This window comes from Stegostoma tigrinum, chromosome 2, assembly GCF_030684315.1.
Source record: "Stegostoma tigrinum isolate sSteTig4 chromosome 2, sSteTig4.hap1, whole genome shotgun sequence".
NCBI lineage: Eukaryota > Metazoa > Chordata > Chondrichthyes > Orectolobiformes > Stegostomatidae > Stegostoma > Stegostoma tigrinum.
In genome coordinates, this window is record NC_081355.1 from 99,272,328 (window position 1) to 99,287,905 (window position 15,578).

The 15,578-nt window shown below is 39.2% G+C and overlaps 1 protein-coding gene across 4 annotated transcripts in view; it reads right to left on the reverse strand.

Annotated features, from left to right (window-relative positions):
- The window catches only part of LOC125465171 (contactin-associated protein-like 2), a 1,711,179-nt gene that overhangs the window by 932,169 nt on the left and 763,432 nt on the right, over window positions 1-15,578 (reverse strand). For all 4 annotated transcript variants that reach the window (XM_048558395.2, XM_048558386.2, XM_059638055.1 and 1 more), the window contains exons 6-7: window positions 10,513-10,697; window positions 8,056-8,196 (exon numbers count right to left, since the gene is read on the reverse strand). In XM_048558395.2, the coding sequence (XP_048414352.1) occupies window positions 8,056-8,196; window positions 10,513-10,697 (326 nt within the window). The remainder of the gene's footprint in view (window positions 1-8,055; window positions 8,197-10,512; window positions 10,698-15,578) is intronic.

Below are 15,578 nucleotides of genomic sequence, written 5' to 3' on the forward strand. Positions count from 1 at the left end.
GGAGACTAGGACCAGTGGGCACAGCCTTAGAATTGAGGGGGTAATTTTAAAACGGAAATGACAAGGTATTTCTTCAGCCAGAGAGTGGTGGGCCTGTGGAATTCATTGCCACGGAGTGCAGTGGAGGCTGGGCGTTAAATGTCTTCAAGGCAGAGATTAATAATTTCTTGATCTCACAAGGAATTAAGGGCTATAGGGAGAGTGCAGGCAAGTGGAGTTAAAATGCCCATCAGTTATGATTAAATGGCAGAGTGGTCTCGTTGAGCCGAATTGCCTTACTTCCACTCCTATGTCTTATGGATATTTACGCAATACATTGTGCTGGTTTTCATTTTTAAGCATACTGGTAATGCCAAGGTGAGAAACAGTTCCATAATTAAATGATTGTTTTTGCAAGGTAACTTGCAAAACTTGATAATAGGGTTATTAGTTTATGCCACGCCCTAAGGTGTACGTGGTCTGTAGTATGCAAATTTCTTCGTTTTGTAAAATATTGATCCACTTGTGTTGTTACCGAGTTTCAGTCAATGACCAAACAAGAAACATCTATTTGAAACATGCCCAACATGTAAGCTCATTCATGCATAAGCAACACAATTAACAATATCACTAAATATGATATAAACTGCTCTTTGTCGTCTCTGAGAACAAAGCGTTATTCCTTGCACTGGCTTTCACTTTTGGCCTACCCCTTCGTTCCACATCAAACAGGAAGATGCATTTTCTGAGTTCGACCTTCTAAGCTCCTAGCTATCCTGCCACAAATCAGAATCTACTGAAGATGCTGAATCCTTGAAAACATGTCCAACTGATCTAGAACATGCATATGGGAGGGTTCTGAATAACCTGTCCAATGTGCACTCACAGAAAAAAATGTGGCAACTTTTTTTTATTCATTAGTAAAATGAAGGCATCCCTAATTGCCCAGAGGGCAGTTCAGAGGCAACCACTCTACTGTTGGTCTGGAGTCACATGCAGGCCAGACCAGGTAAGGATGGCAGTTTCCTTCTCTCAAGGACATTAGTGAACTAGATGGGTTTTTCCAACAATTGACAATGGATTCACAGTCTTCATTAGATTATTAATTCCAAGCTTTCTTTACCAAATTCAAATTCCACCATCTGCTGTGGAGGGATTCAAACCCAGGTCCCTAGAAAATCTGGGTCTCTGAATTAGCAGTCCAGATGTAAAGACCACTAGGCCATTGCCTCCCTGCAAAGCTTCAAGGCCAATTCACATCAATAAACCTGACAAAGGGTCAGGAATGGTCATCCATAACAGCAGTAATTATATTGACAGAATATATGCCATTCTTAATGATGGATCCAACTTCAAATCCATTGGACCTGCTGCTCATCATGACTGGGCAACCTGACTTAGATGCAAGCATAAATACACACTGCTGAACTTGTCTGTAAAAGCAACAAGCTGCCAGGTGGTATATAGTTTCCACTTACATGGTGAGGGATTCCGTCAAATACGAGAATGCTATTCAGGAATTGCATTTCAATAGCAATGCAGTATCTATAAACTCATTTTAAATTGCTCGGCCACTTATTATGACACACTTCTGGACCAAGTTGGATTGGAACCAAGACACCTGTCTTAAAGGTAGGAACGTCACCTCTGCATGACAACAGCTGTTCAGAATCAAGTACACTTCAATCAAGAACCCGTTGCTTTTCTGAACATCACTAGAAACGAGCCCAATCTGCCTAACTTTCTCCATAAGATGAATTGATCAGTCCAGGTATCAATCTATTAGAACTTTTCTGAACTGCCTCTAATGCATTTGCATCCTTCCTAAATAAGGAAAGCCAAATTGTACTCAGTACTTCAGACGTGGTTTCACCAATGCATGATAAAACTGAAAGATAACAGACCATAAGACCATTGATATTAGAGCAGAATTAGGCCAGTTAAGTTTGCTCCACCATTCAACCATAGCTGATATGTTTCTCAATGTCATTCTCCGTAGCCTCTCGTCTGCTTTCTAGACAAGAACAATTTATCTCTGTCTTCAATACACTCAGTGATTTGGCCTCCACAACCTTCTGTGGCAATGAGTTTCAAAGATTTACCACCCGCTGATTGAAGGAATTGCTTCGCATCTTTAGGGTCATGCTTACACTCTCAGTTCTGTGCCAAGCCTCTTACTAGTTGAAATATCCATGCTTTCTAGGTCTATCCATATTCTGTAAATTTCAATATCTCTCCTCATTCCTTGTAAATTCTATTGAGTCCAGCCCAAAACTCCTCAACAGCCAGCCCTGCTTTCAAAAACCATCAAGACATTCCATAAATTCCACCTCTTGGGATCCACTACCATATTGCAATTCCCCATGATTATTGTAATATCACATTTCTTACATATCTTTTTCCATCTACTCATTTACTTTCTGCCCCAAATTCTGATTACTGTTAGGAGTCTTGTACATAACTCCCATCAGGGACTTCTTTTCCTTTATAGTTCCTCAACTGTACCCAGCACAGACTCTAAGCCTTCTAATCCTGCATTGCTTCTTGCCATCTATTTAATTTTATTTCTTCATAACAAGGCAACCCCCATCCCCTATTTCTGCTATCCATAATCCTATTTATGCAATTCGCCAGGACACCGGTCCCTGCATGAGTCTGTCCCATTGGAGCAGCTCCCTCTTTCACCAGTTCTGATACCAATGTCCCATGAATTTGAACCTATTTCTCCCAGACAAATGTTTGAGCAATGCGTATATCTCTTTAATTTTATTGGCCCAGTGCTAACTGGCTTGTGGCTCAGGTAGCAATCCCGGGATTATCACCTTTTTGATTCTGCTTATAATTTAGCCCCTAGCTGTTCATATTCGCTCAACAGAACCTCTTTCATCTTTCTATCTTTATGTTTTGCACCTAATTGAGCCATTACAACCAGCTCTTTCTCCAATTCTATATTACATTCCAGTCAAAATAAAAAGCAGCATTGTCTTAAATGTCTTAATTACTTGTAGTTTCAGCCTAAACATTTGCAATTTGTGCTCAGGAACACAGAGATCTCTCTGCACCTTGGAATTCCACAGTCATTCTCTAATTAAGTAATGCTCTTCCTTTTTACTTACCGCCAAATTGAGAAACTTCACATTTTTCCACATTATATTTCATTAGTCAGATTTTTGCCCAATCATTTGCCCAATATATTTTGCCCATATATTTGTCTTAACATGTCCGTGTCCTCCTCACAGCTTACCTGCCTGAGTCATCTCCAAAATTTGCTTTCAACCTTCACTCCCATTATCGAAGTCATTGCTTAGTACTGAACCTGTCACATTTGTCCAATCAGAAAAAGACCCACTTTTGAACACTCTGTTTTCTGCCAGCCAAGCAATCTTGTATATGTGCTAATTTGTTACTCCCTACACTTGAGCTCCTACTTTGCACAATATTACAGGTGCCACTTTGTCATATCCCTTTTGGACATCTATGTCAACAAGCTCTCTTGAAGAAGTAACATTTGAAGGAGTAACATCAACCACAGCAAATGTTACTCCTTCAAATTTCTCCATTGAGTTGGTCAAACATGATTTCCTTATCACAGAAAGAAATTTTGCCTATCATACAAATAATTAATGTGATATATGAATTTCAATGTTAGCACAATGCTAGGTGCAAAGCTCATGTGTCCCTAAAACAGATGGCTCTTATCAAAAATTATGTTCTCTTGGCTGCTAACAACAGGCAACAAACTGACTGTACACAATCAGACTATGAATGCAAAATTTAAAGGGCAGTGTACAATGTTCAATGCGACTCCTTGATTGGACAACATTTTAAAATAATCTTGAGTATGCTGATAAATATATAGATATTGACAGTTTTAACCTAACAAAACAGCTGACAGTCATTCTCTGTTTCATTTCTCAATGTAATGCCTTGACCAACCACAATGAACTTTTCTGGATTAAATATAAACAACATATGGCAGTTAACTGTCAGTCATCGTCTAACTGGAGCACTCTCCATAGTAAACCTCTGCCAATCAGCATCTACTTGCCAACCAATCAGCACTGACCTCTAATACTGTATAAACACTACTTTCTATTTATGTCAGTGTTGCTTAAAAATTGTCATGCTGAGTGCAACTTGAAAAACTTCATCAAAGTATGTCTTTTCTTTAAACAAAACTCTGGATTACTAAACTTGCATCTTGTATATTTGGGGAGTCACAAATGATGCTGAAGATTATGGAATCATCAGCAAATATCCCCAGTTCTGCAGTTATGACGGAGGAAAGGTCAGTGATGAAGCAGCTGGGTATAAAAGGGCTTAGAATATTACCAAGAAGAACTTCTGCAGAGATATTCTGCGGGTATGGATAACTGATCTGTAACACCAAGAACCATCTTCTTTTGTCTTGGGTATGGCTCTCACCAGTGGAGATGTTTCCCCTAATTTCCACTGACTCCTGTTTTGCTAGGGGTCCTTGATGCCATATTCTGTCAAATGCTGTCTTGATGTCAAAGGCAGGTACTCTCAGCTCAGCTGTCCAATTCACTTCTTTTGTCCATGTTTGGATCGAGGATTTAAAGAAGACAGGAAGTGAATGAAACTAAACTAAGCATCGTTGAGCAGTTGTGACTGTAAGCAAAGCAACATTTGATAGCAGTGCAATAGCTATACTGCAACAGCTTGGCAAGGAGCATGGCCAATTTTGAAGCACAAGTGTTGAGCACTATGTTGCCGGGCCTTTCCTACTGCATACAACTGTGTGAATACCTCTGGTGGATTTATCCTGCAACTGATTGGACAAGATATACGCAGAGATGATGTTGTCAGCTCAGAAACTGCCTTTAAAGTATAATTCCATAAGATATCTATATTAGGCTGTTGCTAGTTTGCAAGACAACTCTCCCTGAGATGATGGTGCGCAGGACTTTGATCGACAGGGCTCACTTTGCCAATGTTATTTCCAGTACCAAGTTGGTGCATTTGCTTTCATTCATTTTCTTAGAGTTTGCATTGGGTACATACAACTGAGTGTCTTTCCAGGCCATTTCATTCAGCATTTAAGAGTCAAACACATTGTTGTGGGTCTGGGGACACATGTAAGCCAGACCAGGCAAATCTTCTTTCACCTTCCCTGGACAAAATTAGTGAACCAGATGCAATTTTACAACTTTTATGACAAACAACATGGTTCTCTGTTTGGTATTACACTAGATTTTTAACTCCAGGGTTATTGAATCAATTCGAGTTTCACAATCTGCCAAGCCAGCATTTGCAGAGCATTAATTTGGGCTGCTAGATTTTTAATCCAATGGCATTACCACTACAAGACCTCCATCCCAAAAGCAAAACACAATGACAATGCTAATAAAATTGACATTCACCGCAACATATTTGCAATGTGTAATTGCTTACAAAAACAATGTCTACATAATAATCCAGAATTGGATTTCAGTACTTGTGTTTTGCACAAAAACAAACTGCTCACGCTCCAGGCTTTGAAAAAGAGCAGATTCAAATCAACAAGAAAATGATTTTTCACAGCTTGTACTTTATGGAAAACAATCTGTCGCTGATGTTTTTTCTATGCTTCCTTGTTGACCTGATTAGTAATGATTACTGAGTGAAGACAGTTCCAGCTGTTCATTTTAAAATGGCACTTGTATCAGCAGTATGGATGTCCCATTGTTCTGTTATAATAGCTTACCAAAGGCTCTGTTAACGAAGGCTGATCTTTTAAAAATAACTGCTGGCACATTATACACCTGTTTTATTGCAACTGTTATTGAGAACAGAAGTTATAACATCTTCCACCAATAGTCAGTTGAGGAACTGGCAGTTGGAAAAGACTGAAAATCTATTGTTATAATGATAGGCTTTATGCCTGAGGAGAGGAATTAATAATTACTCCCAGAAATCAGCAATGTGATGCTGTAGACCATCTGCCGTATTTGAAAACACCATAGATGGAGTATTTTTTTACAGTTTCAGCATTGCTGAGATGAACCAGCAACAAACTGTCTTGTGTTAAACATAATTTTATAGTAGACAAGTTTACAGTGAGTGGGTTGTGCATTATTCATATCCTGGGGCTAGCTAGCTTTATAACCAAGTGCCGATGGCTAGCTTCCAATTCAGTATGAGACCAATCTCCAAAAATATTAATAAGAGGTAAGGCTATATATAGGTTATTTCTAAAATTTGCTTGCTGATGCAAATGACTTGTCTTTGTCGACATAACATAGTAAAAATATATGGATTAGCCATGGTTCTCCCAAAGTTGAAATTCCATGCTAACTTAGATGTTAGCTATTGTCTGATACATGAATCAATATTTGAACCACGTCTTCCTTGTCACCAAGTGTACAAGAATCAATTGCAGTACTTCCCCTAACTTATATGCAAGACTATAGCCTTATTGATTTATTTTAACAGAGATATCCATAGCAACATATCAAACTGATAGCCATTTCATACCAACAACAAAGCAAGAACTTCCACTGATATAGAGCCTTATGTAACTTGAGGACACTGTGATGACGTCTCACCCAGAATAGTACAGATAAGTAAAATTTGTAAGTCCTTGAAAACTTTCATGTGTTGCCATCGCAGCTACAGGGGGCGCACTCACACACACAGTCATGGTACCAGTGGCAACTTTGCTATTGACACCACAAATAACTTTTTACCAAGAATAGAACCTTCTCTATTATTAAGATACAGGTAAAGATATTTTAACAAATTTTTTAAAAATCAATTTGATTCAATCCCTGGGAAAGAATTTGCTTGCTGCCCTTCTCCCAAAACTTGGCCAGTCTACTCAATTATTTCCTTGGCTGCTGGCCATTCACAGCGCTTCCTCCTGCTCACTACTCTGTTCCATTGCCCAAGAGTGAGGGAACAGGACAGATGATTGGATAAAGATTGTGAGAAATGGGGTTGGGAGCTGAACAGTCAGGGAAGCCGTAAGCAGAACTTTGAGAGGAGCAGTAGGTGGGTTGGAAAGGAAGTGCTGAATGTGGCTGAACATTCTTTGGATGCACAATTATGATATCAGGGGCACAATTATGATATCAGGGGCACAATGCCAACCTCTCATTCCACAGGCACATGGATGATAACAGCTGAACCGACTTCCCGATCTGGTACAGTGACAGGAGGCTCACCAGTCTTGAAAGTATCTGCAAAAGTTGTAAACTGTTTTTTTCTAATTAACCTGGAACAAGGTGTGACTTGAACTCGGGCCTCCTGGTCCAGGGGTAGAGACACGAGCAGTGTCACAAGCGGGCCCCTGCAATTGTTTACAAGCATCTTTGAAAATGACGTTTAAAAGTTTGTATTAACAGTCATTCGAATTCCTGCAGGATGTGGTGATGCCACAGAGTACTCATCTTATCATAAGAGGTGGACATATGTTTGATCAAACTTTCTGAAATCATGTCTTGCAATACCAAAAAGGGAATAAAAATTTGCAAAAAGGAAGGATGGCTACTTGTCACAAGCAGAGGAGGGAAATCAGGGGCCAGTCAACATTGGCTGCTCTTTTGTGTTTTGTAGCAGTGCACTTGCAAAGCAGTTTTGGTATAAACCCGGCGAGAGATTCGTGTTCACACGTTCACCCAAAGTATGGATTGATACATCAGAAGAGGTCATTGACGAAAGAGTGAAATTTTAAATGAGAGTTGAGAAAAATGTAATAACCGGATTTAAGTTTGATGCATCATAACTGAGCAATGGCCTATTGTAAGAAGTAACATACAGAAATGATTTAATCTGGCATTATCTGTCACAAAGTCTAAAACATTTATCAAATTGCCTTACACAAAAGGAAGAATGCATAATCCATATAGAAATAGTTCTTATCATACAGGAAGGGAGAGCATGATAGAAAATAACAAAACAAATCTACAATCTCTAGTACTTGTCCTTACTTCTAATGTGAATTGATTATCACATTTACGTTTTTATGTTCTTCATTTTACAAAACCTTGCTTTCAACCATTTGGTGCAACATCGGTCACACCATCATAGGCATACAAATACAAACTTTACTCATTGTCAAATCAATGATCTTACCACTTTAGATGTATCCAGTTTCCCCCTCCTGGCAAGGTCAGTGATATTAATTCCATTATAATTTATAGATTCCATGCAGCCTTTAAAATTTTTTCCATTAAAACTCGGCTTTCCAGAAAATGGCATTCCTCCAAAACTGAGCTTGAAGAATAAATAAAAAGGTGTCTTACACTGTGCATATGAAAAATCATAATTGTCAATTTTTTTCATAAAATCTCATAGCACGTCAATCAAATACAGAAGTAATTTGAAAGCTAAAAAATTCCTGCACTATGCATATAATAAATTAGAATGTTTTAAATTTATTATCTTCCACAATCAACTCCGGTCAGCTCATTCTTGGTTATGCTTGACGTTTGAAAAAAAGTTTTCCAAGCAAGGCGTTTGAAACTTGCCATCAGCAAATTGAACAAATTCTTTGATGTTGGTTACTTTATTTAAAAAAACCACTAAATATTTATGTCACTAACACTGGGCATAGAGAGATTTTGTCATGTAATCAATGTTCTTAACTTTAAAATGCCTTGCTGAAATCAGAATTCACACCCCTGCTAACTCTGTGTCAACACAAAGGGGATTTGCCAAAAATTGGGGCTATCCTCCACATCTGGGTCCTGCCTGCCATTTTAAAACACCTACCTGATCTGGTTCGGTTACTTAAAACCACATTAAAAGAAGGTTGAAAAGCAGAAAATGTCAAGATATGTGCAGAGATTTTTAAACTGTTGATTTAAAACAATCTCTAGTACTTGATTATCACCTTATCAGGGCAACCCTATGTCAACTTCAGAATATGAGGCAAAACAAAACAGGGCAAACAAAAGAATGAAGCAGGACTTTATTTCGTGGCCAAGTTAGGCAGGATGTTGAACTATGCAGGCTCAACATAAATGGGTAGGACTGAAACAGTAAGACAGGTCATAATAATACGCTAGTAAGAGTATTGCTGATATGTCTTGATTATAACAATATTGTCTGTTCTTTATTTAAACAGTGAGGTCTTTCAAAATTCTAAGAGTTGGTTGTAGCCTAGAGGTGATGAGAGTATTGTTAACAGTTCAGTTGGATTCAAAACCCAAGACAGAATAGGAAAGTGCATGAATTATGGGAATTTGCAATAACCACCTCTTTTTAAGCTTTTCACTACGTCCTCACCCAAGTTTCACTCAGCTAGTAGCATAATGAAAATGCCAGAAGTCAGTAGGCACAATTTAGTGGCAAGTGAGCAGAAAGCTGGAGCACAAAATGTTGTCAATAATGTATCCATGTGTATTTGGCACAGCACCAACTGCATAAGACTGTGGTAAAACATTCACAACTTTCATGTGGAAAAGTTTTCTTTATCTTCTAATGCCTTCTTTCAAGAGCCTATCACTCCTTTCACATCCCCTTAAACCTCTTAGGCAATTGACTTGAATTTTTCCTTAGCTTCATTCATCAAGAATCATTGCAGACCTATTTTTTCCCCTGGTGGCATGTGGGTATTAAAATTGGTGTGCCTGCACATGTAAACGACAGTACTGAAGAACAGCACAGAAGATAAATACCACAATAGCCAATGCACCCTGTTCCTTGCACCTCCTTTCCACAGGGTGAAGCAATTTGACTCTAGTACTCACAAAGATGGAAATGATTCTTAGGAGAGTGAAACCACTCCCGATTGTCTATTTGCTGTGTTTGTACCAATCTGTCAGAAGAATAGCAGGATTCTGTTTGTCCACTGTCTACTAGAAGCCCTAAAAATTACATCATTTCTAAACAGTTTTCAGCAATGTTCTACTGAAACTATGCTAAGAATGCAATTATACTAACGTTTTGCAACAGCTCTAACTCGGTTTTAGTTTGAATTTCATTCAAAATCAGTTACAGACAAAGGATTTCCATCTACATTACCTTTTTATCATGATACTCAAATATCTCAAAGTACTTTAAATAAAGTGAATTGAGTTTGATATAAATGACTACTGAGCAGGCAAATAACTTGTTCCCTGCATCATGCTTTACACTATATTGTGATCTTCCATGTCAGTAAAGTTGGAAGAAATTATACTTTCCATTGGCATAATACAGAACGTATTACTTTGGTTCTCAGATGCAGAAATTCCTTATTATTGCATTGTTCTTATAGTTGTTAACTTCCTGAGATCAGTTATCAGCCAAATATTTTAAAACATGGAGTTCTCAGGTCATCTAGAAAATACCATGATCACAGAGAAGGTTGGCTGTATTAACTCCGCCTTTTATTCTTTATTGTCAAATGTGAAAACAGACAGTATCACAGGATTTAGGTTTAAAAATAAAACTGCAAAGTTTAAGAAAAAAAAATTAAAGCAAACTTAGAAATAACTTGCAGTTCACTTAACATCTGCATGTTTGCGATGAAGGCTGATACAGAATGCATTAACTTATCTTTTGTTCATGTCTTGTCCTTTTGTTCAAAACACAATTATTCTTTACCTCGTAGTCAAGGTCCAAGTGGTCAAATTCTCCATTAGTCCTGAAATGTTGAGTCTCTCGGTCTAATGTAAAATTGATATTGCGTCCATAGCGTTCAATGATCACTGAGTGCCAGTGATGGTCATCCAGAAGGCTGCCAGTTGTAATAGAGGTGTCACCATTGATAGAACTATGTTGATTGCTACCTGGGGATTAATACCAAAAGACTGTCAGTGGCCGTTCCAATGATGAAATCAGAAGTAAAAGAACCATTAAAATTAAACCATTAGTAAACTGAAAAGTCAAATTAAAGATACAGAAAACTGAAAGTGCAGGATTATCACAAACTGTGAAATATACAATAAGAAACATTAATACAGCAACAATTCAAGAATCATAGTACAAATATCTGACTGCCAAGCAAAAATATTTTTCAGCAAATTTGAATGATCAAAAGGTCAATTCTCCTGCACATGAAGGCACTTTAAACAAAATTTAATGCCATTAAGAAGTTCTGCAGGGGCAAAATTGCAAACCAATTGTTGACAATAGAACAGTTGGAAAATTGAGACTCTCTTTAATGCTGAAGAGTTAATCGCCTCGCTGTTGGGGATGTGTCAAATGAGACTGAAAATGTTTTGTCAAAAGGAAATCACTAGCAAATATTGTCCCACCTGCAATGACATTACATTTGCACTTACTCAAATCCTTTGTCCCTGGTTGCAATTGAGGAGGATGTAAATGGTTTGAGGATTAATGTGAATGTGCCCTTCACCGTTGCACACATTTTTTTCTGGGACCCATTTTGCATGACCAAACCTGAGTTAGAAGCTATTGTACCTTGCAGCATTTAACATTTAAAGCATTGCATATTCTTTGTCAGTGTTGAAGCTCAACACAGTGGCAAACAAATCCTCAAGCTTCCAGCTAGCAGTTGTCTTCTAATGCTAATATATTTCCCAGAAGGGTTAGAGAACTTTGTTTCAGAAGTGAATTCTGGGTTATTTCTGAATTATGGCCCTTAATACACAATTGGTTATCACTGTGCCCTCTGATGAAGGGCCTAGACCCTTCATCTCTGATGAAGGGTCTAGGCCCGAAACGTCAGCTTTTGTGCTCCTGAGATGCTGCTTGGCCTGCTGTGTTCATCTAGCCTCACATTTTATTATCTTGGTCATCACTGTGCTCACCTTCTGAACTGAGTGTTATTTGTTATGCATGAAGTCCTATAACCCAGAAAGCTCACAAACACCCTCCTTTTCACATGATTGGAAGCCTCCCACCCAGTGAAAGCTGTACCCTTTTATAAAGTGAGGATAGTAAAAGTGTTATACTTTGTTATTCTTGTGCTTATTCTAGCCTGAGAGTCTTCTGCATCTGCATGTATCATAATATTTCACACACTGAAGTTCAAGAGTACAGCATGTAAGTGAAAACCTCAGCAGTGGTATCTGTCACTTTCTTGAAACATGTATGCACAGTACAAGTGGGCAAGCTTCAGCATTCTCCATCGGGCATTTTAAATGGGTTAGATGCAAAGTAAAGTGGAATCTTCTCAGTTGTCTGACCATCACATACTTACCCTTTAAAATATACCATCACAAACAGACCAATTTGTGAAATAAGCATGCAAATTGCTGTCAGCACACATGGTGCATACAAGCACCTATGTACTGATATGCTGCATGAATGCGGGGGAGATGGTAGTGCTAGAGGTAACGTCACTAAAATATTAATCAAGAACCCAGGTTAATGAGGACTTGGATTTAAATCCTACTGTGATGGATGGTATAATGTGAAGTCAAAAAGATAGCCGAATGGTAACCCTGACAAACTGCCAAAAATAACCTCATCTGATTCACTGATTTCCTTTCAAAAATGAAATTTGTCATCCTTAATTAGAATGGCTACATGTGATTCCAGACCCACATCGATGTGGTTGACTCTTAAATGACTTTTGGTTATTGAGGAATGGGTAATAAATGCTGGTATAACCACCCACATCCCATAAATGAGTCGAACAAACTATTTCACAATGTAATTTTTGTTGATTGAAAAGTAATGCTTTGTCATAAGCCTGGCAAGTATTCAATTTGATAGCTCTTCGTTGTCAATGCATCCTCAACTACTGAACATGTGTCCCAGTGCGTCATCATCTGTTTCTGTTCATACTTTGTCTTCGTTAGGCTTTTCAAACTATGGTGTAGCATCTCCTAGTCATTATTTCCAAATTAGCTTCAAATGTACAAATGAGATCCAATTTAACTGTGGCACAGGTCCTTCTCAGCTCATCTGCAGGATGATTACACCTTCGTTTTCCAAAAGTTCTCCACTGCCGTCCTTTAGGACCATCTTGCTCGGTTCTTACTTAATTATAGCCAGAAAATAACATGCAATGCTTTTCTTCTCACTTTTCCACAAGTTTCTCTGGCATCCCGAGGGCCTATTCTTGGACTCCTATATTTCATTGATATGCTGCTCCTCAATACCATCCAAAAAAAAATTCTGTCTTTGCCTCAACTCATGAATTGCTGAAACTATTATTTATAGAACATAAAACATAGAACATAGAACAATACAGCGCAGAACAGGACCTTCAGCCCTCGAGGTTGCGCCGACCTGTGAACTAATCTAAGCCCCTCCCCCTACACTATCCCATCATCATCCATATGCTTATCCAAGGACTGCTTAAATGCCGTTAATGTGGCTGAGTTCACTACATTGGTAGCCAGGGCGTTCCACGCCCTTACCACTCTCTGAGTAAAGAACCTGCCTCTGACATCTGTCTTAAATCTATCACCCCTCAATTTGTAGCTCTGCCCTCTTGTACAAGCTGAAGTCATCATCCTCGGAAAAAGACTCTCACTGTCCACCCTATCTAATCCTCTGATCATCTTGTATATTTCTATTAAATCCCCTCTTAGCCTCCTTCGCTCCAATGAGAACAGATCCAAGTCCCTCAGCCTTTCTTCATAGGGCCTGCACTCCAGACCAGGCAACATCCTGGTAAATCTCCTCTGCACCTTTTCCAGTGCTTCCACAACCTTCCTGTAATGGGCTGACCAGAACTGCACGCAATATTCCAAATGAGGCCGCACTAGCGTTTTATACAGTTGCAGCATGACTCTGGAACTCAATCCCTCTACCAACAAAACTTAATACGCCGTAAGCCTTTTTAACAGCTCTATCAACCTGGGTGGCAACTTTCAGGGATCTATGTACATGGACACCAAGATCCCTCTGCACATCCACACAACCAAAAATCTTTCCATTGATCCAGTATTCTGCCTTCCTATTATTCTTCCCAAAGTGAATCACCTCACATTTATCCACATTGAACTCCATTTGCCACCTTTCAGCCCAATTCTGCAGTTTATCCAAGCCTCCCTGCAACCTGCAACATTCTTCCACAGTGTCCACCACTCCACCAACTTTAGTGTCGTCTGCAAACTTACTAACCCATCCACCTATGCCTACATCCAAGTCATTTATAAAAATGACAAACAACAGTGGACCCAAAATAGATCCTTATGGCACACCACTAGTAACCGGGCTCCAGGCTGAATATTTTCCATCAGCCACCACTCGTTGCCTTCTTACAGATGCTTTTATGCTTTTGTTACTCTCAACATGACTATTACAATATGCCTGTATCCCATGTTCCACCTTCCATCAACTTCCAGTCTCCCAAAACTCTACTCCCAATGCTGCACCTTGAACTAACTAACATTCACACAGTACCCCTGGGCATTCTGAACTATACCTGCCCCCAGTGAACCAACATCTCAAATTTAGAATTCTCATCCTTGTTTTCAATTTCTTCCATGGCCTCACCATTCCCTACCTTTGTAATCTGCTCCAGACCCACAACCCACTCAGGAATCCGTGTTCCTCCAATGTGAAACCAAAAAAAACTGCATATGTTGGAGATCAGAACAAAATAAATAACAAAATTCCTGGAGAAACACAGCAGATTTGGCAGCATCTGTGGAGAGAAAACATTTCAAGTCCATTGACCCTCCGTCAGAACTCAAAAAACAACATATGACAAATAAGTAGCTCTGTTTCTCTGACAGGCATTTGTAACCAGTAAAGGAATCAAGGGTTATGGCGAAAGGACAGGAAAGTGGACTTGGCGATTGTCCAATCACCTAACCTATACCTATCAGATCAACCGTACTCTGATTTAATGGCTAAGCAGACTAAATGGTCAACCTCAGCTCCTATGTTTTATTGTTTCATGACCTGAAGATCTGGTCGGAAATTATGAATTCTGAGTAAGCTATAAATCATGAGGGAATTGATTACTTGCCATTTGCCTGTATGCGTACAGCTCCAATAACACCCAAGTAACTCAATATTATCCAAGACAAAACAACCCGCTTGATCAGCATCCCAGCCACTATCTTGAATTTTCACTCCTTTTTTTAACCAATCAATCAATAGTGGCACCAGTGTGTACCATCTACAAGAAGCACTGCAGTAACTCAGCCCAAGCTCAACTTCCAAATTCCTGACTTTTAACATCCAGAGCAACAAGGTAATCATCAGCAATCACTCACTAATGAGTATGATTGCCCACCTATGCAATTCAATGGCACTGTTCATGGGTTCTGTGGGTACTTGCATGGCTGATGAGTCTGACCTTAGATCCACATCTTCAGCCAAACATTTGGCAGGTGCTAGATAACAAAGTGTGGAGCTGGATGAACACATCAGGCCAAGCAGCATCTTAGGAGCACAAAAGCTGACCTTTCGGGCCTCGACCCTTCATCAGAAAATCCTTGAGATTATTGGCATTGCTTTCTTCAATTCCTTTTCCGTGCTTCCTTCTGTGGATTGTCAACTTGTTTCAGAGGTGAGGCTTGCCAAGCCAACAGATACATGGGAACACCACCACCTGCAAGTTTCCCTTCAGGCTACACAGTATCCTGACATAGAATTATATTGCTGTCCCTTCACTATCATGGAGTTGAAATCTTTGGAACTCCCCTCTAAACAGCATTGTGGATGTCCACACACCAAGAGGACAACAGCAGTTCAAGAAGACAGCTCATCACCACCTTCTCCATGGCATTAGGGATAGG